At 35.9% G+C, this 22463-nt stretch overlaps 1 protein-coding gene across 1 annotated transcript in view; it reads right to left on the reverse strand.

Moving 5' to 3' along the window:
• Nucleotides 1-22463, reverse strand: part of MALRD1 (MAM and LDL receptor class A domain containing 1) — a 1015998-nt gene that overhangs the window by 809375 nt on the left and 184160 nt on the right. The window contains exons 16-17 of the mRNA XM_007504899.2: nucleotides 5625-5777; nucleotides 4677-4782 (exon numbers count right to left, since the gene is read on the reverse strand). Coding sequence (XP_007504961.2) covers nucleotides 4677-4782; nucleotides 5625-5777 — 259 coding nt within the window. The remainder of the gene's footprint in view (nucleotides 1-4676; nucleotides 4783-5624; nucleotides 5778-22463) is intronic.

A 22463-nucleotide genomic window follows, 5' to 3' on the forward strand; every position in this document is an offset into this window, starting at 1 on the left:
CTCCTTTGCCCTATAACTGGAATAATTGGGAGGTATTATGTAAATTAAGACAGGAAATAGCATGGTCTTTATTACTTCTATTCTTCAAATGATATTAAATAATAACGAGATCTCCCAGGTGAAGATTAAATTTACTCTTCCCTGACCATTTCTAGATTTAATCACCAAAAGTATATACACCCCACTCCCAATTGAGTAGGGGAGGTCTGTGACCCACATGTGTGATAGTGGGTGATGAATCACAATTGACTGACTGGGCAGTCCTAAGTAAAATTTTAGCTGTAATTGGTACATGGCAAAGTGGAGGAAGTTACAGGAAGTGATGAAAAGAAACAGTCTTTAAAAATGCCAAGAAACATCCTTTGAGAAGCTCTTTTCAACTTGACTTTGGAGGAGCTCTGGCTTGAGATCTGACTTCTTCCCTTTGGACTGACACATGGTGAGTGAAAAAGGCTGACTCCTTTTCCTGAATTTTCTAAAGGGACTAGCTCCAGGAGAGACCTACCCTCTTGAAAGAGGCTCCCTGCATCCCCAGTTCCTCAGATGAAGGCCAAGGCCCCTCCAGCGAAGGACTAATTAGCCTTGACAGGGTTGCGCCACAGTCTGGAGCAAAATACTTAGTATGTAGGCTAGATATCTTACCCGATCCTCTCTCTGATTTTCTTACTTTCACTCTTTCTATATTTTATAAATAAATTGTTAAATAAATCTCTTTGGAATTAATTAAATTCCTGGCAACCACACTCTTGAATAATCTAGTCCAACCTTTTATATAAGCCCCTAAGCATTTCTACCCCTTACACCAGTGAATCATAGGGTAAAGCTGGTCCATCTTACCATAATATCATGGTGATCTTTTCCTCATGACAATCACTAAAGGGACACCTAACTAGATAAGTTTAACCCTTGCTCATGGCCCAGATGTCTTTTTCATTTTTCTGCTTCTCTTTTCCTAATTTAAAGCAAATGATTATCTGTTCTGAAAAGAAAGTGTCCATACGGAGAGGCAACCTTCTGATTTCAAGAGATCTGTAGGTCCTAGGATCTACTGGGTTAGAACTGAAAGGCAACAAAGAGTATAGTCCCCAGAAATCACCCCTGCTCTTAGAGAAAAAAACTGGTTGGTTGTTTTGTTTTTTTTTGGGGGGGGGCTGGGGGTTCCTAGTGGAAGAGGACTAAAATGACATCATAGTTAATACCTTTTAAGTAATACATAAATCAGAAGCGATGCAGAGTTACACAAAGTTATCGGTCTCATTCTCTCTTCCAGAGTCACTGAATTCCAAGATGCAAGGAATGATTCAGGATACAGTGCATGGCCTTGGTTTCTTCTATGTCTAGCCAAAGTCTAAGTGCTCAACAGTGCCTGCTTCCACCATTTTCATGGAAGTTGGAACAAATTGTTCTCATCTGACCTTCCACGGGGAAAATCTTCACATTCCTAGGATAGACACTCCCCTAACTCACTGATGGGGTTGAGGCTCATCAGTGACTTTCAGCCTGGTTTATCCCATTTGCTGAGATGGTAGCTACCTGGGGGTGACTACTATTCATGCTAAAGCTTCTTGGGGCCACAAGTGAGAGCTCAGTGGTAGGTGAACACCAAAGGAGAATGAGCAGCCCTAAAAAGGGCTCAGCAAGCCCTGAAATCAGTTACTAGTTTTCCCTGAACAACCTGTACACTACTTCCCATAAAAAGATATTAAGAGAAATGCCCTAAACGTGGCCATTTTATCAGCAGACATATGCTGTAATTTGTTTGTACAATGCAGAGCTGAGGTGAAAATTTTAAATGCCTAATTAAGAAGTCCTGTAAATTGCTTGATATGCTAATGAGGATTAAGTAACAACCTCTCAACATATAGAACAATAGTTACTGAATTAATTAGCTAATTAATTAATCTTAGCTTACTGAATACTGCTTTGAGGTGTTCTACTAATGCTCACTGTGAGTCTTTTGTGTTTAGGATTTCTTCCACATACAGAAATAAATTACCTGTATCATCCTCAGGACTTAGGACATGGTTGGGTTGTCCATGTTTGTCCATTGTAAAGAACATGAGCAGCTATTCTCTGCCAGGTTCTTATCTAACACCTAAAGGTCAAGTGAAGCTACTTCTATCCATAAGTCACTGGTACTGTGTAATGATAAAGAATCTTATAGTTGACTGAGAAGAGAGAAGAATAAATGGTTCCTGAGTTCCAGTTAAAACTCTAAAAGTCCACATTAAAAAGAAGTGATATGATTTTCTGAGTCCTCTTCCTACCTGGCAGCAAGAGAATCAGAGCTGCTATAAATTTCCAGGTGTGGGATAGTGTAGCATGGCTTTTCCAGTCTAGGAACCATGAGAACATGGTACCCATTGTTGCTTTTGAATTTGTTCTTTCCTCATCTTAGGTATATTAAAATTCTTTTTTTAAAAAAAGTACTCAGCTGACCAATTAGAGATCTCACTTTCATCCTCAATGACAGCAATCAGCTAGAGTAGTGGAAGCTAATGACAAAGAAAAGACCTCTTGACAGAAATGAAGAAGGTACCTTGGAGACAGTGGCAGCTTGAGATAAAAAGACATGGTAGATATCAAGTGTAGAATGATACTTACTCATTGAGTCCAATAGAAAGTTGAGCCTAAGGGAAATCTTGACAAATCTGAATTAAGAATAAAAGGACTTTGAAAGTCATATGCACATGGTAAAAGAAATCCTAAATTTCTATTGTCTTCATGTGTTATCTAACTTAACTACCATTGTACTTTAAGTTGGATTCCATTCTCCCCAAGGACTATGTATATAAAAGGTAAGTCATCCCTATATTGGGTAATGTGAGGTAGTCTTTGTAGATATTCTTCTTAATATACCTTCCCAGTATTTTCGAAAAGCTAATTTTGAAGCTATTTGAATTTTACAGGTTGTTTGATGCTTGGAAGCACAATGAATGGGGATTCATTAATGATATTATTAGAAAACTATAACCCCTCAGGTTTACACCTAAAACCACAAAGGGAATAGTAGTTGGCCTTCCTCTGGGGCTTTAATCTGCCGGTGTAAGTTAAGGGATTCATATTGCATAGTATATCCCAAAATCTTAGTTTAGTTTTAAACTAATAAAGCTAGATGCTCAACATTGTGATCTCTAAAAAATACAAATTATCTAACACCTAAAGGTCTAGTGAAGCTACTTCTATCCATAAGTCACTGGTACTGTGTAATGATAAAGGATTATGACAAAGGATTATGAAAAGATACATGGTAGGCATTAGAAGGATGAAGAACATTAACAACGATGACCTTGAGAAGCATGTAAAATACTTCATCAAGGACATGTCTGATTAGAAAATGCAATTAATACACATGCAGCAAGAGCATAAGAAATGGACGTCCTAAATGTTTTAATATCCACAAAATAATAAAAGATATTGGATCTGTGAAGGACTTAGGAAAAATGTAAAAATCAGACAAGATGAGAAGACAAGAATGAGTTGTGATCTACACAACTGGAAAGAATATCCACATCACTAACACCATCTATTCATCAAAGTCTATATGTCTGGAAATTTGATAACAGTAATGAAATTGTCAGAAAATTTAAAAGATTTTAAACTTGGGTATGATGTTGTATGACATTGTTTATTTGTTGTAGAAAGAATTACCCTCCTTTTTTTTTATTTGATGTAATCAATCAGCGACCTTCAATGTAATCAGTCAGAAACTTGAAGATCCTTTACCATTGATGTGCAGACACACCCTCAGAGACAGGAAATTGATCCCATAGGCACTGTACCCCTGGGTGGTGCCAGGCAAATTAAAGAACTATGATTGGTTCCTGAGATGTAATGTGGGAGAGCTAGTGGGTGGAGAAAATGGCTTATAAAAGCTTGAGCAGAGATCTGAAGACATTCTAACATTGGTGGCACACTTGCTGGAGTCACTACTGCTCTGATGCCTCTTGCTGAAGAGATTCTCATGGACTTCTGAATATTGGATTGGACCTAAGGAGTCTTTGTTGGTGGTTCATTGCAGCTTCATTGCATCAGAATGGCAATTAAGGTATTTACCTAAACCATTCTCTATCTCTTTCCCACATTTCCCTCTCTTTACTATCACTACCTTGATATAATAAATCTATTAAAGCTACTAGCATTTTCATGATTTAATTTTTAATTATTACAATTTGGTGATCAGGTAATTATTACATTATTCAAAAGAGAAATTAGTGAATAAAAACACTGCAAAGAGAACCCCAAAACTTAACTTCATTAGGGTTTGGTCAAGGTCAGATTAAAGAAATCTCATATATAAGACTATACTGAAGGGAACAGTTCTCACTCTTTTAGAGACTTCAAAAGCCTAATAAGGAGACTCTGAATCACTTTAAAGAATCATTTTCCCCCAAAATACCCTAAACAAAAAATTCCATCTAAGGTCATTCATGATAATCCGTACTGACCTTTGCAAAAGCTTTCATATGTTTACAAAATATTTTTGATGACAAAAACAATAAAAGCCAACATGTAAAATCCACTGAATTTTATTCCTTAACTTCTTACTATATAGAAATTCTAATAGTAATTACATCAAAGAAAATAGGCAGTGCACCACTATAAAATTTGGCATCTTTCTCAGGCAAAGCAAAAGAAAACTATGTCATGAATTTTTTATGGTACTTAATACTTACCAGAAAGACAAACTGCATCCTGGTCCTGTCTGGCTGAACCTCGGACTCTGCAGTTTAGCAACCTGTGAAATGCTCCTGCTGGTTTTCAGAATGAACATAAAGTGTCCTATTGAGGAAAAAAAATGAGCTCATCTACTGGATCCAAAAAAGATTTCACGTGTTGCAGTGAAGATTCTGACCTCTCTCAGGCTAGTTCAATTCAATACCAAATTGGCACTTGTTTTTTTTTTAAACCAAAACATCTTGATTTTTTTTTAAAGTACTTAATGGTTCACAGATTCTGTCTGAAGGTTGGAAGCAAACTCACAGGCCATCTAGTTCAATCCATTTTTTTTAATGCTGCTGAACATTGTAAAGCAGATGGTCATCAAGCCTTTGCTTCAAGATTTCCAGTGAGAAGAAAGCCTATTCCCCAGGGAAGCCACTCAGTCCTGCTTTGGGACAGCTCTATTGTAGGATGGTTTTCTTGACATCAAGTTAAGCTTTGCCTCTACTATTCTAATCCTGCATTCTGGGGCTAACCAGAAAAAAAAACTTAAAAGAATTTTCAAATTCTTTAAAGCATTTATCATATGCCTCCATCTTTTCTTCTCTGCCCTAAACACCTTTCTTCAACTGATTCTTTTATGATATAAATCTAGGATTTCTCATCCTCTCAGTTGCCCTCCAGCAGATTCAAATTTAGCTTTTTCTCAAGTTTTGCCCACAAAATACCAAAACAAGTACATGATTCAATCGGTTCAATCCAAGGAAATTTGAAACATTTTTTAAGGGGAAGGAGGGAAAACATTATTCATCATGTTGTATTGACGAAATTCCTTTGGTTGACTTTTTCCCTTTCTTTAAGTTTTGGAGACAAAATAGATACAACAAAACCCTACTCATTCTTAGCCTCATGACTGGGAAGCTTGGAGACTTTCCATTATCCATGCTTTTTCTGCTCCTTACCCTGAGGTTTATTATAAGTATGATCTTGGGCTGGGGCCTGTTGCTGAACATCCACTGAAAGGGTAATGCTGGAATTTCGGACCCAGTCAAAATGATCTCCTCCATGTGCTTCAAACCAACCACAGCTGTCTATCTCAAAGTCACATGAGGTAGCTGAAAAAAACAACATATTGAATCCTGAATTACTCTCTGTACAATTTGGTCAGTTTTTAAGTAGATGTTATTGATTAAGTAGCTCTCTTTCCATTTGGAAATTAGCCTTTTTATACATTAGTGGGTCTCCATCCCAATATTAAATGAAAGAGAATTGTTTTGTTTAAAGCAATTCACACAGTGCCTGACACATACTATATAAATGCTTATTCCCCTCACCTTCTTTTCCCTGATATCTCCTTGAACCAATTCCAGTTCCAGGAAGCAATGAAGGAGGACTAGCTCCTGCTGTCTAGGGAGTTTAGAGAGCAGTCACAACTTTCCCTTGACAGAGGAAATGGGATAATATTTGATATTATCCTTTTTTCATATGGGAAGTCAACCTGAGTTGATACTCCAAATGATTTCTCTTTAAGAATTAACATTTTGGGGCAGCTGGGTAGCTCAGCGGATTGAGAACCAGGCCTAGAGATGGGAGGTCCTAGGTACAAATCTGGCCTCAGCCACTTCCTAGCTGTGTGACCCTGGGCAAGTCACTTGACCCCCTTTGCCTAGCCCTTACCACTCTTCTGCCTTGGTGCCAATATAACGGAAGGTAAGGGTTTAAAAAAAAGAATTAACATTTTATAACACATTATAGTTTTTGTACCATTTTTATATCCATTAATCCATTTGAGCCTCTTAACAACACTATGAAGCAGGTGCTGCATGCCTCATTTTACAAATTGAAAAAGAGGACCAAGAGAGTTAAATTTAGGAATCATCAACAGAAATATAATAATTTAATTCATGGGAAGCAAGAAGATCAGCAAGTGAAATAGTAGAGAGGCAGAAGAGGACCAGGACAGAGACCTAGGGAACATCGAAGGTCAATGGGTTTGACCTGCATGAAGATCCAAAAAAGGCAAGAGAGTAGTAAGACAGGTAGAAGAACTCAGAAAGAAGGTTGACATGAAAATGCAGAAAGATGGGAATATCAAGGATTAAATAGTAACTGAGAGGATCAAATATTGAATTAAGGATAAAAAAGAAATAATGTGGTTTGATTTTGCAATTAAGAGATCACTGATAACTTTGTGAAGAACAGTTATCATTTGAATAATGAGGCCAAAATCCAGACTACAGAAAGGTTAAGAAAAGAATAAGAGGAAAGGAAGTAGGTACATTGATTGTAGATGAACTTCTCAAGGAGTTTAGCCACAAAAATAAAGGGAAAATGTGGCACATCAACTAATAGCTAGCACGATAGACTTGTCAAGTGAGACTCTTTTGGGAATAAGGAAATATGTCTATGTTTTTAGGTAATGGAGGAACAGCCAGCAGAAAAGGAAAAAAATGAAGATGAATGAGAAAGGAGAGATGAGAGAAAGGAAAACTGCAGAAGGTTTGTTAGAAGGTATTACCCGAGCATGTAAAGGGGCTTTACCTTGGCAAGGAGCAGAGCCATTTTTTTAAAATATGAGCTATAATAGCAGTGAAAGGATATAGTGACAAATGTCATCTCACTCATGTGAAATGAGGGAAAAAAGGAAAAAGAAAGATCTCTCTGATAAGGGTCTTAATTATTTTACTGAAAAATAAAGCAAAGTCCTCAATGGAGTGGAGAATGAAAGCAGGAGAGTCATGGAAACCCTGAAGAGGGATAAAGGGGTTTGGAAAAACTGCTATGCTAAGTAAGTTGGTGAGTTTAAAAGTATTACCTTGAGACAGTAACATCCTAAGTGAAGTTTTGTAACATAATTTAATAGTAGAGCCAGTGAGCATGATCTCATGATTTGTTTAGTCTTATTGAGAAGAATGTAAGAGAAAAGACCTTTTGGGGGTCCACTGAAGTATTCAAATATAAAATCATCATCAATATGCCACATTTATTTGAATACATTGTCACTCTGACTTTGCAAGACACCTAAGTACAGTTTAGCACCTCTGTGCATAATAGGTATAAATGAAAGTCAACATAGTGAATTACCTAATGAGTATAAGCAATCAATGGTCACTGGCCATATGTCTTTGATGCCTGGCACATAGCAGCTACTATAAAAAATACTTGTTGATTAACTGATTATATATCATGATAGATGTGAAAAGATTAGACTGAATATATACTAACCCTAACATTTCTATAATTTTTTAACAATCAAATCTCAAGAAATTTATGATGGTTTTATGTAAGGAGAGGGGCAGGTAGTGAGATGGTTCAAAAGTTAAGTTGTATTCAGTTCATCAAAGGACATTTTGTAGAGTGGAATGAACACTGGACTTATTACAACTGGAAGGTCTGCAACTTAAGAGCAATAGGACTGTAGCTGTCATATTGAATTTATCTAAGCCTTAGTTTTCTAATCTGTAAAGTGGGAATAGCAGTATTTCCACTTCTTACCTCATGCAGTAATGATACAGGGTCTCTCTAAATTGTAAAGTGATACAAAAATGTGGATTTTGAATCTCAGTTCTTTAAACTGAGTTTGAAGGACAACTCTGAAGTAGTTTTCCATGCATTTCTGATTTTCTCCTTCTTCTTTCAATTTTCAACGTTGGGCATGTATTTTAAAAGCATCCATCCTATTACATGTATTGGGGATTAGATTACAATCCTGTTCTTAAGGTGGGATGTATGAAGTTTTCAGGAAAGACTAGTAGCTCTGGTTCGAGGACTTGCTGAGTCTTTTTCAGAGATACTTTCTTGCTTTGAGATCCATCTGACACTGACTGTCATCTGTGGCTTCAAAAAACTGAAACATGCACAGCACCCACACCCCACCTAACCTACTCAGCTTGTTGGCTAAAGGAGGTTGAGGGTTACTGACTCAAACCTGCCAGTGAGTTAGGGGAGCATCAATTGCAGACAGGTAAAGACTTCCTGGCAGAATGTCGGGATGAGATTAATTTGTTTCAATAGCCATGAAGGTAGTAGGAGCAATCTTTGTGAAGTACCTAGGTTTTGATTAGACATTGAAGAAGCAAAAGTAAGCCACTCCATCCTGAACCATCATCAGTTATCTTGAATTTTATCTTGCCACTAGACTTGGATGCCTTTGGTAGAGAGAGTGAAGCCCATGACTTTGTACAACTCTGGCTCACTTCAATTCAATTTATGTGCAAGTCAAAAGACAAAAAGACATCATAAGTAATGTCACTGTGCTCTTATTTAAGTACACAGGACAACAACCAACCAATCATTATTCTTAACTAAGGTGTCATTAATTCTTAATATTAATGCATTGTTCACTAAAAGAGTAGATGCTAGCTAAGTGTACTTCCTAAATTCTATGGTGTATAAAGAAAAAAAATGAAGCGGATAAAGGAAAAATAAAGGTAAGAAATATAACAAAGAGTCATAGTAAAAGACACAAAAACTATAAAGAATATATAGAAATTACTAATATTGGACATGCCAAAAGAAATACCCTTTCATGTGATTCCCCAGAATGTTTAGATCAAATGATAGATGAGGAAAGGATGTCCATGAAGTAGAAAATAAACTAAAATATTTATAAAGTCCATAAGAAAGAACTCATATAAAAAATGAAGAACCCATTGAGGAATAACATAGAAAGGAATTCTTCACATTTTCTGGGGGAAAAAACTTCTACTTTAGAGACTAGAGAGAAAACATGCCAAGAACAATGATTGATTTACCATGGGGAGAAAATTAAAGAAACTCTAAAACAGATGGTTTATATCAAGAGAAAACTATCCTCTAAAAAAGAATTTCATCTAAATAGGAATATGTCGAATCATGTGTGATTGATGCTAAATTTAAAAGAAAGAAAATGTGGTGACACTTGTATTTGAATTATAGAGTGAGGAGTTCATTTGGCTGTACCCAAGTCTTGCACCTAAATAATATTGAGAACATGGATATTTAATATGTTCAGTTGATTTTCTATAAAAGTTTACCCTTTACTAGTAATTACTTTTTTGGCCTTAATCCAGAATCAAGGAGTAGGAAATACACCACAAGGAAGATTAACTCCTCAATGATGAATTTTCATGTTGGGATTTTTATGATATTTCATATTTGAAAAAGACTTTATAATCAATTTGTTAATTTTCTCCAAGACAATACTCAGCCATGATGTTCCTGTCATCCTGACAATCTAACACTGATTGAGTACTTAGTATACAGCACTGTGAGTGTTATTCATTGTACATGGTTTATATAACCTGGGGAAAATATTTCCTTAATCTCAAGGAAATTACATTGAAGCAGAGAACAAATAAAAAGGCAGTCTTAGCATATATCCATATAAACTGTCAACAATGCACATTCTTACATTTGACAGCTGTCTATTAGTATAGTTATTTAATACTTTGATAGATCTCTGATCTCAGCGTGAGAACTCCCCCAAATGGTTCACTTATTATTGCCCTTGTCTCCCCATAAATACTCTGCAGAAAACTGCCCATTGGGGGCAAGTAGATGACTCAGTGGATTGAGAGCCAGGCCTAGAGATGGAAGGTCCTGAGTTTGAATATGACCTCAAATATTTCCCAGCTGTGTGACCCTGGGCAAGTCACTTAAACCCCATTGCCTAGTCCTTACTGCTCTTCTGCCTTAGAATCATTACACAGTATTGATTTCAAAATGGAAGGTAAGGGTTAAAAAAAAAAGAAGCCTATCCATTGTGTTTTTTTGCTATATCTTTCACCTATACTTTTATTATACCTTTCCCTTATATCTCTTGACATAATTAAGATACTCATGGAATATATGAGCTTTTTATGAGTTAACACTTGCCTTCTGTCCTGCCCCATCTCCTGTTGTGATTATACATTCTTTATTTTACTATCATTTTTACCATTTCTCCTGAGCAATTTTACTTTGGTAATATTCTGTAAACTACTCATATCCATCTTACATTTGGGAGGTTATTCAGTGATTTTAACTTAATTTTAATGGCCCCAAAGCTTCTCTCTGAAGCAAAGTTCACAATTTTGATTCTTTCTTTTTTTTAATAATCTTTGATTTATTCTGTGATTGGTAGCATGGAATATCATATGGTTTTGAAACACAGCATTTCAAGTTACATTTGTTTGCTTGTTTGTTTGTTTTAAATCCTTACTTTCCCCCTTAAAATTAATACTATATATTTGCTCCAAGGGAGAAGAGAGGTAAGGGATAGACAATAGGGCTTAAGTTACTTTCCCAGGTTCACACAGCTGGAAAGTGTCTAAGGTCAAATTTGAACCTAGGACCTCTGTTCTCTAAGCCTGGCTTTCAGTCCATAGAGCCACCCAGCTATCTCCTGGCTATTTTTTAAGTGAAAATATAGTATTATATATATACAAATCACTTCAATTCTTAATCCCCTAGGCACTGAAGTAGAACTACAACACACAGGTCAAATGCCATTGCACTTCTTCATTGAGAATTCCCTGTAATAGAAAATTCACAAGTCTGATTAATAATAGCAGCAATAATAAATTATATTGGGTGAGCTACATCTACCAATCTGAATTCACGGAGAAATGTTCCTCATTCAGAACTCCTTGCAGTGATTAAACTATGGAAGGAAGGAAGGAAGGAAGGAAGGAAGGAAGGAAGGAAGGAAGGAAGGAAGGAAGGAAGGAAGGAAGGAAGGAAGGAAGGAAGGAAGGAAGGAAGGAAGGAAGGAAGGAAGGAAGGAAGGAAGGAAGGAAGGAAGGAAGGAAGGAAGGAAGGAAGGAAGGAAGGAAGGAAGGAAGGAAGGAAGGAAGGAAGGAAGGAAGGAAGGAAGGAAGAAAACAATAGGCTCCTTCCACCAAGGACAATGGCAAAAAAGAAAAAATAACAGCCATTTCTCTCAGACACCTTGGGAAGGGTGATTGGAATAAAACACAGATAATAAAGGAAAACAAGGTAATTTGATGAAGAAGCAAGTAGTAACAAGTAGAGAAAGTCACTTGGAAAAAAATCTTTATTGAAAGGAGACATTGTACTAAGGCGTGAGAGAAAAGAGAAAAGATTATGAGAGGAGTAGGTGAGCTAGGTGTATTCCACTCTCTCTTCATTCTATTTTTTACATTTTAAAGCAATCACAAAAAAGGCTGTCTGGGCTTATTGAAAACATGTATAATCCCAGTTTCTGGGGAAGCAAAGACTGATGATAGCAAATGACTCAATCTTGGGAGTTCTGAGCTGGAGTGGGCTAAACCCATTGGTTTTTCCTACTAAATTATGCAGTAATCTGATGAGATAATGGAGAGGCAGAGAGAAGTTAATCCTAGGTTGCCTTTGTAGGGGCTCAGGTCTGTAATAGGGCAAGTCAAAGCTATCATGAAGATTTGACTGGGATCAGACCAGGGAGACAAAATCTTTACTTAAAAGAAAACAATATGGGAAGGGACAGGAGAGAATGTTATCTTCTTTCACCCTGTGAACTAGTTTCTCCTATGAGAGCAGCACAAAGATAAGAAAAATGCTTGTTTTAACTTTTCCCTTTGGGAGTATATGTTGGATTCTGTCATTTTTATACAAAAGGCTTTGATGGATGCATAACTCTGTCTTTGCATATAGGAATTGGCTGGTGTCTGAAGTTTTTCTTGAAACGTTTCTTAAAGCAGAAGGAATCTAAATATGTCTATAATGTTCTTTTCAAGGGATGGGTGATTAAACAAAAATTGTTTGAACTATTATTTTTGAAAGCAGATTTAAAGTTGGAAACAGAACACTGAACACAATTTTTAAAAACCTAAATGGCAAGTTGAATGGGGAAATGGGGCGGGGCAAGTACAATAAACCATATATACCCAAGGACAAAATAATAAATTGCTCTGGAAATAGTTCCAAACAAAATATAAATTTAAAAGGCTGTCTTTTTCAAGGCTTTCTTTTCAGTAGGGTGATTTTCCTCAAGAATACTGATGTCTCATACAACAACAAGCTTATTGCCTTTTAAAGTTTCCTTTTGTGATTAGCAGAATGTAGGGGGGAGGCAGAGATCCCTGAAGTCTATTCCCTTTGAAAATGCAAATCAAACATTCTAAAATCTCTATTTTAATGGAAAATTAAAGTTAAATTTGAAGGAAAATATGTTTCAACTTCTACTGGTCCATAGAGCATTATCATCTATATAAGGAATTTGTATCCAAGTGTCTTATCTTCAATTTTCCCTCCCCAAATCTAGAAAAGACCTTCAAAATGTAACAAAAATGAACTAGAAGTTCCTAAGTAATAAAGTAATCAGAGCTAAGGAATATGTGTTTGTTTTGTGTATGTATGTGAATGAAAGTGTCCCTTACCCTTACCCAACGCTTACCAAACTCCACAAATGGGAGTGTTGGTCTTGTTGGTAAAGATATATTGGGGGGGGGAATATATATATATATATATATATATATATATATATATATATATATATATAGAGAGAGAGAGAGAGAGAGAGAGAGAGACAGAAGTTGCTAATAAAACTTGATGAAAAATCCAATTATTTAGTTGTCTTGCTCCCATGTCTTAAAACATACACTACTCACATAAGAATAGAAGACAAAACAATTAGAAAACAACAGCATAATCAGATGAGTGGAAACCTCTGGATAATTTTTCCCCAGAGCAAAAATTTTCTAGGAAAGAATTAAATGCATAACTAGTGGAAAATTAAGAATTAGCCCAAGCCTTTCCAATTCATTGCCCACTCCACTAGGAGTGGTTGCATCAAAGAACTACCTTCCTTTTGGAGAGGAGACAGTAATATACTGTTTATTATATTATTGTGTTATATATTATTTATTATATATAATATATCATTATTAATATTGCCCTTGGTTTAAAGCAATAGGGCTGAAATAATGCCTTTGTCCCAAAAGGAAAATATATAATTAGAAGCATAAGGTAAAATTAGATCCAAAACAGGAGGCAGAGCTTTACCCAGTTCTTCTTGGGTGTTTTTTCTTGATATTTCTTGCTTTCTTCTTTTTATGGTTGGTCACTCAGTAGTGTCAGTTTTAACTGGCTCTCTATCTTGAGTTCATTCTCTACCAGTGCTTGTAGCAATAGAAGTAGCTTAGACTTTCCCTCTCTCCATTTCACACACACATACACATATGTTAGCAAATAGCTAGTTTTCTGATAAGTAGAAGAGTTATCACTAACTTGTTTCTTTCTTCCATTTTATTTTTCTTCTCTATCCTTTCCCTCTCTGTCTCCCTCTGCTCAGTTTCATATCTAGGCTCCCTTTGAACTCAAGACAGGAATGCAGGAGAATTTATCCATTGTGAATTGATAGTTTTCCCTATACTTTATATATGAATAGTTCATCTGAAATCTCCTCTATTGAGTACAATTACAGATTTATTTGGAGGGGCTCCTTTTTTTGCCAAAACTCCATCTATGTCTGAGTCTTAATGATCCTGAGATCTCTGGATCCCAAGAGCAGATCATTATGCTACTAAAATAACACTTGGATTATCCATTTATTTATCTTGTTTTTCAATCTCAATAATGATGAGTGCACTTCTTTTGGGGGGGTCATGTGACCCTGATGCTACATCTTATGTTAAGTTCTACTGACATTCATCATACAACATGGAAAATAACTTAATCATTTTTTTTAAGAAACTGCATTTTTTTTTGCTGGTAGAAAATTCCAATTACAAAAAAAGACAGATAAACCCTTACATTTCTCTAGACTATTTCTTAGTTTAAAAAAAGAACCATACAAAACAAAGATTAATCTAGTCAACAAATTCTATATAACTTCAAACCAACTTGCCAGCACTACTAGGGTTTCTTTTTTGTTCCCCAGGTGATCAATAATTACCATGAATGAAAATTAATGGAGTTTCTCTTCAGTGGTTAGCTTGACATCACTGAAATGATAATCCTTCACTAATAACACCTTATTACAACTTTCCATAATTATATAACACTTGAGTGGTTTGGGGACTGGAATCCTGCATCTGGATCTTTAATTTGAAGACAGAAAATTAAGATGAAGGATTAAAAAAATGATTTAACTTTTGTCAGCTAGAAATGATTTATTTACCTGAGTATACTTTTGAGAGAACTTTTAATCTAGACTGTGGTGAGGGGGAGGAAGAAATGAGATATGGGAAAAAGGGAAATACCCAGAATCTGAACATATTACTATAAAGGTTTATAAAACGTAATTTGTAATTATGCTCATCACTGCTTTATAGTAATATCTTAATCTGCTAAATCTAAAGTTTTAAAACTGACAGACCTACCACAGGAGACGATTTTTTCAAATAAATATCTTCTAGTAAATATGAAATAAACAGGACTGATCATTAGTCTATGACACACATAAGAGAAGGTAGGGTGAAAAGGAGGCTCTAGGGAATGAATACTTTCTCTTAATGCAGTTACAACCTAAATCATAACTAAAGAGAATTGGCATTATAGATTAAATCAGTTATTAAGTTAGGGATCATTGAGAAATCTTTGATATAATTTATTTCAGAGTATCAAAACTATTTTTAAAAATCCCTTAAAATGAATATAATTTCTAAGTACATGATCATGTATCATTCTCTCTTAGGGAAACCAAAAACATTTCTCTATTTATGACTCATTAACATATCTTTCCAGGAAAAATCATACAAATTCATTTAAACAAAATATTCTCAAACATCTTAAGGCATTTTTTCTATAAGATAACATGCTTCTTAAACGTTTTTGTAGAATTATGATATCAGACAAAAACTTATCGAATATATGACAAATAAAATAACCAAGTGGATGTTCCAAATTAGAAATGAGTTTAGAACTTTCCATTTAATATAATAATAATAGTAATTATGCTCTAGGCTAGAGTTCAAAATATGAAATTTCATCTTAAGTATATAAAATATCATAATTTATGAAATTTTTCTAGTTACTTATGAGCTTTCTCATGTAGGTCATGTAAAGTTTTAAAAATCAAGAATATTTAAGAAATTCTAGGCAAAAGGAAATTGATAGTAAAAAACAATATGAATAAAAGCTGAACTAGATCAATTATATACAGAAGAGTTGTGAAGACCTGAAGGATAAAGATATCCAACTATTGATAGCTGAAAGAGATTAATCAAGACTCCAGGAGACTTAATAAACGTTCTTATATGTAAATGATCTAATCTAAGTATGTTACTTGCAATAATTTGGATCAGAAATGCATAGAAAATGGTTTTTAGGAATAAGAAATCTTTTCCTTCCCTCTAATTCTAAGAAATACTCATCTCTTCTGATTAAACATATTGTGAATGATACTTTTTTCCTCACTTCTGGTGTGTAATTCCTCCTTGATACTATGTGGCAGTCTATTCCCATGCACAAAACCTAAACAAATTTGAGGAATGTAGAATAGTTTACCTCTAAGATCTATGGATAAGGAAAAAATTTAAGAACAGGCAATTCTCTGATGAAGAACTTAAAAACTATCTTTATTCATATGAAAAAATGCTCCAAATAGTTATTAGAAAAATGCAAATTAAAACTCTGAAGTATCACCTCATACATATCAGTTTGACTAAAATAACAAAATAAAAAGATAAATTTTGGAGGGGATGTGGAAAAACTGGGACCCTAATCCTAATACACTGTTATGAGATTCATGAACTAATGCAACCTAAAAGGAATTTTATTGCATTATGATCTGAAAAAGTTGCATTTATTATTTCTCCTTTTTTGCATTTGGTTGTGAAATATTTAAGCCCTATATAATACTAATAGTTATGAATATAGTTGTTTGATTCCTTTTGGTTCAAGATTTGCTCCTACAATAAGACAGGTTTCTCCACAGTATTTTTAAGCAACAATGTAAAAAAAAAAACAAACAAAACCCTAGGTTTATTATTATTATGCAAAGATCTAGCAATTGAGCTTGCAACAGAAAACACAAAAGAATATACAGATGAGCACAACACCAGCAACAATAAGAAAGCTAGAAAAGAAATATAACATCACCAAATCAAAGTAAATACTAACACCTAAATATTCCAGATGGGAATTCCCTTGAAACAGAATTTCAGGATCCTATTCAGAAAAGTTCCAGGCAGAGCATCCTCTCCATGGGTGAGACTCCAAAGTCTACTTTCCAGAAGGAGAGAATTCTTATTGGGTCTCAAACCAAAAAAGGCTTTTTTGCCAATTGTAGTTTGCAAAATTATTTTCAGGGCCTAAGAAACCTAGCCAAAGTCTGAGTTCCAAGAAACAGACAAAACATTTCTCAAAATCAAAAGTTATGAAGAAAACCCATTTCATGAGATAAGAAGGATGCTTAGTTCTTGACAGTCTCAGAGACCTGAAGGATTTGCTGAAAGCCCAAAGCAGACCAAGTATCTGCTGGTAAATATAAAGCCTATGATATAAAACAGGGGAGATGCATTAGAATTTATTCTAAGCCTTCATTCTAGTTCATGGTCATTTTTTACATATGTACCATGTGCTGATAAAAGGTTTATTTCATCTTATCCCTATTCAATTTTGTCCAGATATCTATTAATTCTGAACTTTCCTACATTTCCTTCTTTCTTATTTATTTTTTATTATATTTCTCTGGTTTTGATAGGGGAAGGTTAAGATTCTCCACAAGTATAGTTTTACTATTTCCTCCTTAAGCTCCTTTAGTTTTCTCCTTTAAAAATATGGTTTTGAGGTGGAGCCAAGATGGCAAAATAGAGCAGAGAAGCTCAATGTCACCATGAAAATCTGCTACAATCAATCTTAAAATAATGCCATAAAATGAGCAGAGGAGTGAAAGAACCAACAAGGAGAGAGAATGCAATAATTTTCAAGAATAGAAAAATCTAAAAGATTAAATAAATTTTTTTTAATCTAAAAAATCTAAAAGAGAACATCTGGGACACTGGGATAAGAGGGGAGCACAGACAACAGGAGGCTACAGCAATGAGTGAGGAGCAAGCTAAGAGCAAACCTCACCCCCCACCCACATTTCTGTGCCAGGTTCTGAACCTGAGCTCAATGACATGACTTCATGCAACAGCAGGGGTTTATGGGGCACAAGGGAAGGGGCTTGCACATAGTATATTAATCTAGATCTAATAGTTCTGCATGGCAAGCCTTTACTTTTGATGTTATCTCTCTGACTGAGAATGACATGGATGCCATTTTTTTTGCTTGTCAGCAAGATGCTCCAAAGCATTTCAAAATCCCTCCTTTTTCTCAAGTAGAAAAGCCAATGGTACTCTTTAGGGATCATAACTTCCCTGCATCTTGCATGTGTATCTTTTCATTATATTGTTTTTGTCCTCTTGCCATTGGCAAAAACCAAGGGATCTTCAGGAAGACATCCTCACTTGGGTTCCTGGGAATTTTGTATTATCTAGCCAGTGACAAATCTGTATCAGTCTTATATTATCCATATTGCCCTTTTGACAAAATAAAGAACTTATGGAAAAAAAAATAAAAAGATCCAGAGACCCTGCCTGGGTAAATAAAGGCCCAACTAATTAATACCCCTTGAAAGTCCAATCCTGGAGTGAAGTCCAGAATTCTAGCCCAGGACAGTCTGTGCTGAAGTAGCCTGATCTTTGTGGGCCAAGAGTAAAGACAGGAGTTCAAGTCTGGGCCTGTGGCTAGGACTCAGATCCCAGTTTGGGTTAGTTGGTAGATCCAAAGAGGTGGGAGGGTGGGGTCCCTCCTGATACTCTTGCCAAAAGTTCAAGGCAGAGCCACAGGACAGGGCAATTTACTATGTGCCTGACAAAATCAAGCTCATAGTGAAACCAAAAGCTTACACCTAAGTCTGAGGTGAGAACTTTAGCTATCAGCATCTCAAGGGTTAATTGAGTCAGCAATGGGAGGTGGTTCTCAGAGTTCTCAGTTCTCAGGCCATCATACTATCTTGGAAGAATTGAAACTTGCAGAAACCCAGAAGAAAAAAGCTAAGGGTAGCATCAATGAAGGACTGAAGCTTAAGAGGGTACACTAACCTCTCAGGGAACAAGGTCTACTCATAAAAATGTAAGAAAAATGAGCAGACAACAAGAAAGCACCTAACTATAAAGAATTTTATGGAGACAAAAAGCAAGATACAGACACAAAAGGGGACAGTGAAAGCAAAGCAAACATATACAAAGTCCAAAAGAAAAATATAGATTGGACACATTCTGGTAGAATTCAAAAAGGACTTTAAAAACAATTAAGGGAGGCAGAGGAAAAGTGGGGAAGTAATGGAAGAAATGAAAAGGGAGACCCAAAATCTAATGGAGGGAAATCAGGATTTAAAATTAGAACTAAGCAACTAGAAACTAATAATTTCATGAGAAATTAAGAAACAATGAAAAAAATATATAAAGTATTTTGTTGAAAAAACAACTGACCTGTAAAATAGATCCAGGAGAAATGACCTAAAGCCATAATAAATTTTAATTTTTTTTTAAAAGGCTTGGCTGTCTTTTTACAAGAAATTATCTAAGAAAACTGTCCATATATATTTCAACAAGAAAATAAAATAGAAATTATAGAATTCACAGATCACCTCCAGAAAGAAATCCCCAAATGACAACTTCCAGGAATATAATAGCCAAATTCAAGAGCCCACAAGGAGCTCTAGGAGAAAATGTTTAAAGAAACCAGAAAAAAAATACCACAGAGCTATAATCAGGATCATACAGGACTTAGAGGCTTCTATATTAAAGGAATGGAAGTCATGAAATATGATATTCAGGAAGGTGAAAGATCTAGGTTTACAATCCAGAGTCACCTATCTAGCAAAACTGAGTAAACTCTTTCATAGGAAAAAAATTGACATTTAATAAGACAGAAGATTTCCAAGAATTCCTGAGCAATAAGCCAAATGCAAATTAAAAAGTTGAAATCTAAACATGAGGCACAAGAGAATTCTATAAAGGTAAAAAAGAAAGACAAAAATTTAAAGGTCTCCTCAAAGTCAAATTATATGTATCTCTGTATGGAAAGAGGATATCTGTAATTCTCAAAAATTATTCTTAGTAGTAGAGCAAATAGAAGGAATATACATGGAAAGAGGGTGGGGAATTAAATTGATTATGATGATATGATGTATGGGATAATGTATAATGATATGATGTGTATGTAAATATGACAATATGAAATGATATGTATGATAAGATATATATGTATACAATATGATATGTAAAAAAAGCAAAGGGGTGGAAAAAGAGGGCTACAATGACAGAAAAGAGAAAGGAGATAAAAGCTGGGATAAATTATACAACATAAAGAAGTATGAAAAACAATAATGGAGTGGGGAGGATAAGAGTGGTAATAGGCAATGCTTACACATTACTATCATTGTAACTGGCTCAAAGAGGGAAAACAAATATAAACTTTGGGTTATAGGATTATATGCTACCCTACAGAGAAGTAAAAAGGGGAAAAGTGAAGGAAAGGGTGAAGTAATTGGAGAGAGGGGTGAAAGGGTGTGTGATAAAAAGCAAAACACTGGTGAGGAGGAATGGAGTAAAAGGGAATAGAGCAAGATCAAAAAGGGAAAATAAGCAGAAATTAATAACATGGAAATAGGTACTGAAGGATAATACAATCATGGCCCAGTGGAGTTGCTTCTTGACTCAGGGGGGAAGAGAAAAAGGGAGGTAAAGACCATGAGTTATGCAGCCATGGAAAAATACTTGGTTGAATGTTGCCTTCCAGAATACCATATTCTAAGCCTTCTTATGCTCCAACATGGAAGATGCCAGATCCTGTGTAATCCTAACTGGAACTCAATGATATTTGAATTGTTCCTCTCTGATTACTTGCAGTATTTTCTCCTTGCCCTAGCAGCTGTTGAATTGGGCTCTAATGTTCTTGAGAGTTGTCATTTGGGATATATTGCAGGAGCTGATCTGTGGATTCTTTCAATTTTGTTCAAGAATATCAGGGAAGTATTATTTGATAATTTCTTGTAATATGATGTCTATGCTTTTTCTTTTTTGTATCATGACTTTAAGGTATCCCAATAGGGGGCAGAGTCAAGATGGAGGCCTAGAAGGAGCAGAAGTTCAGATCTCTGAATACCCTTCCTTACCGATCACAAACTGAATGCTCCTAGGGGACTGCAAATCAAACCTAACAACAAGAAACAGCCTTGGAGCCCTCCTATTGGATTCAATTCAAAAGGTACTCCCCACAAAAATCCAGGATTCAAGAACACTTGGGTTTAAGGGGAAGGCATTAGGAAGGTCCCAGGAGCCCTACCCTGCCCACCTAGAGCACTGAGCTTCCAGTGGCAGCGGGAACCTCTGGGTGGGCAAAGGTGCTGGTCTGAAGTATGTACCTTGCAGGCAGGGCTGTGCCAAGCTCAGAGCATCAAACACAGATGGTGGGAAAGGGGCTCGAGAGGGAGCATAGAATTGGCAGCCTGGCCAGAGCTGTGAAGATCCACCATATTGCTCCAGCCTTCCAGGAAGTCTTGGCCTCAGAGCACACCCAGCACATCCCAGCTGAACTTAATCCCATCAAAAGTCTTCAGAACTCAGGGAAGCACAGGTTCCACACCCATCCCTCATTGACTGCTGGATTTTAATCCAATCAAAAGCCTCCAGAGGACAGAAAAGATCAAACCCTAACAACCCTCCCCCACATACTGCACCAAGAGATCTTCTGTCAAAGCTCCAAGAGGGGAGACTGACAGAAGCCCCCAAAACCAAAAAAAAATGAGAGGAGCAACAACACAGACAAATAGGGGGAGCAAAGAAGAGGAGAATATGAGCAAACAACAGAAAAAGAAGAAAGAAATTACAATAGACAGCTTCTATACAGAGAACGGAAAAGAGGGTGAGGTATCAGCAAAAGATAAATCGGAAATCCCAGCAAATTGGATACAGGCTTTGGAAGAACACAAAATGCAATTCAAAACACAATTAAGAGAGGCTGAAGACAATTGGGAAAAGAACTTAAAAACTAAGATAAGTCATCTGGAAACAGAAGTACTTGAACTAAAATGAGAAAATACCCACTGGAAAAAGAGGCAAAGGAGATGAAAGATGAGGTAAAGAGTATGAAAGATAACCTCCATAGAAAATCAGACCAGAAAGAGAAGGATGACCAAAATGCCAGGGATGAAATCCAGTCTTTACGAACCAGAATATAACTAGAATTAAGTGACCTCACAAGGCAGCCGGCAGCAGAAAAGAATGAAAAAATTGAAGAAAATATGAAGCATCTCATTCACAAAACAGAAGATTTAGAAAGTCGTTTGAGGAGAGACAATTTAAGAATCATTGGTCTACCAGAAGACCATGACAAAAGAAAAAGCATGGACATAATACTACAGGAAATTATTCAAGAAAACTGCCCCAATATTCTAGAACAAGAGGGAAAAGTGGAGATTGAAAGAATCCACAGATCACCTCCTGTAGTTAATCCCAAACTGACAACACCCAGGAATGTTATAGCCAAATTCAAGAACTATCAGACCAAAGAAAATATATTACAAGCTGCCAAGAAGAAGTCATTCAGATACCATGGAATCACAGTGAGGATAACGCAGGATCTGGCTGCATCTACACTGAAGAACCAAAAGGCATGGAATATGATATTCTGGAAAGCAAGGGAACTAGATCTACAACCAAGAATTAACTACCCAGAAAAACTGACTATATTCTTACAGGGGAAAGTATGGTCATTCAACGAAATAGAATTCCAAAAATTTGTAAAGAAAAGACCAGACCTGAAAAGAAATTTTGATGCCCAAACACAGAACTCAAGAGAATCATCAAAAGGTAATTTAAAAAGAGGGGGAAAAAGAAAAACAAAAT

The sequence above is a fragment of the Monodelphis domestica genome, chromosome 5 (assembly GCF_027887165.1).
Source record: "Monodelphis domestica isolate mMonDom1 chromosome 5, mMonDom1.pri, whole genome shotgun sequence".
Classification (NCBI taxonomy): Eukaryota; Metazoa; Chordata; class Mammalia; order Didelphimorphia; family Didelphidae; genus Monodelphis; species Monodelphis domestica.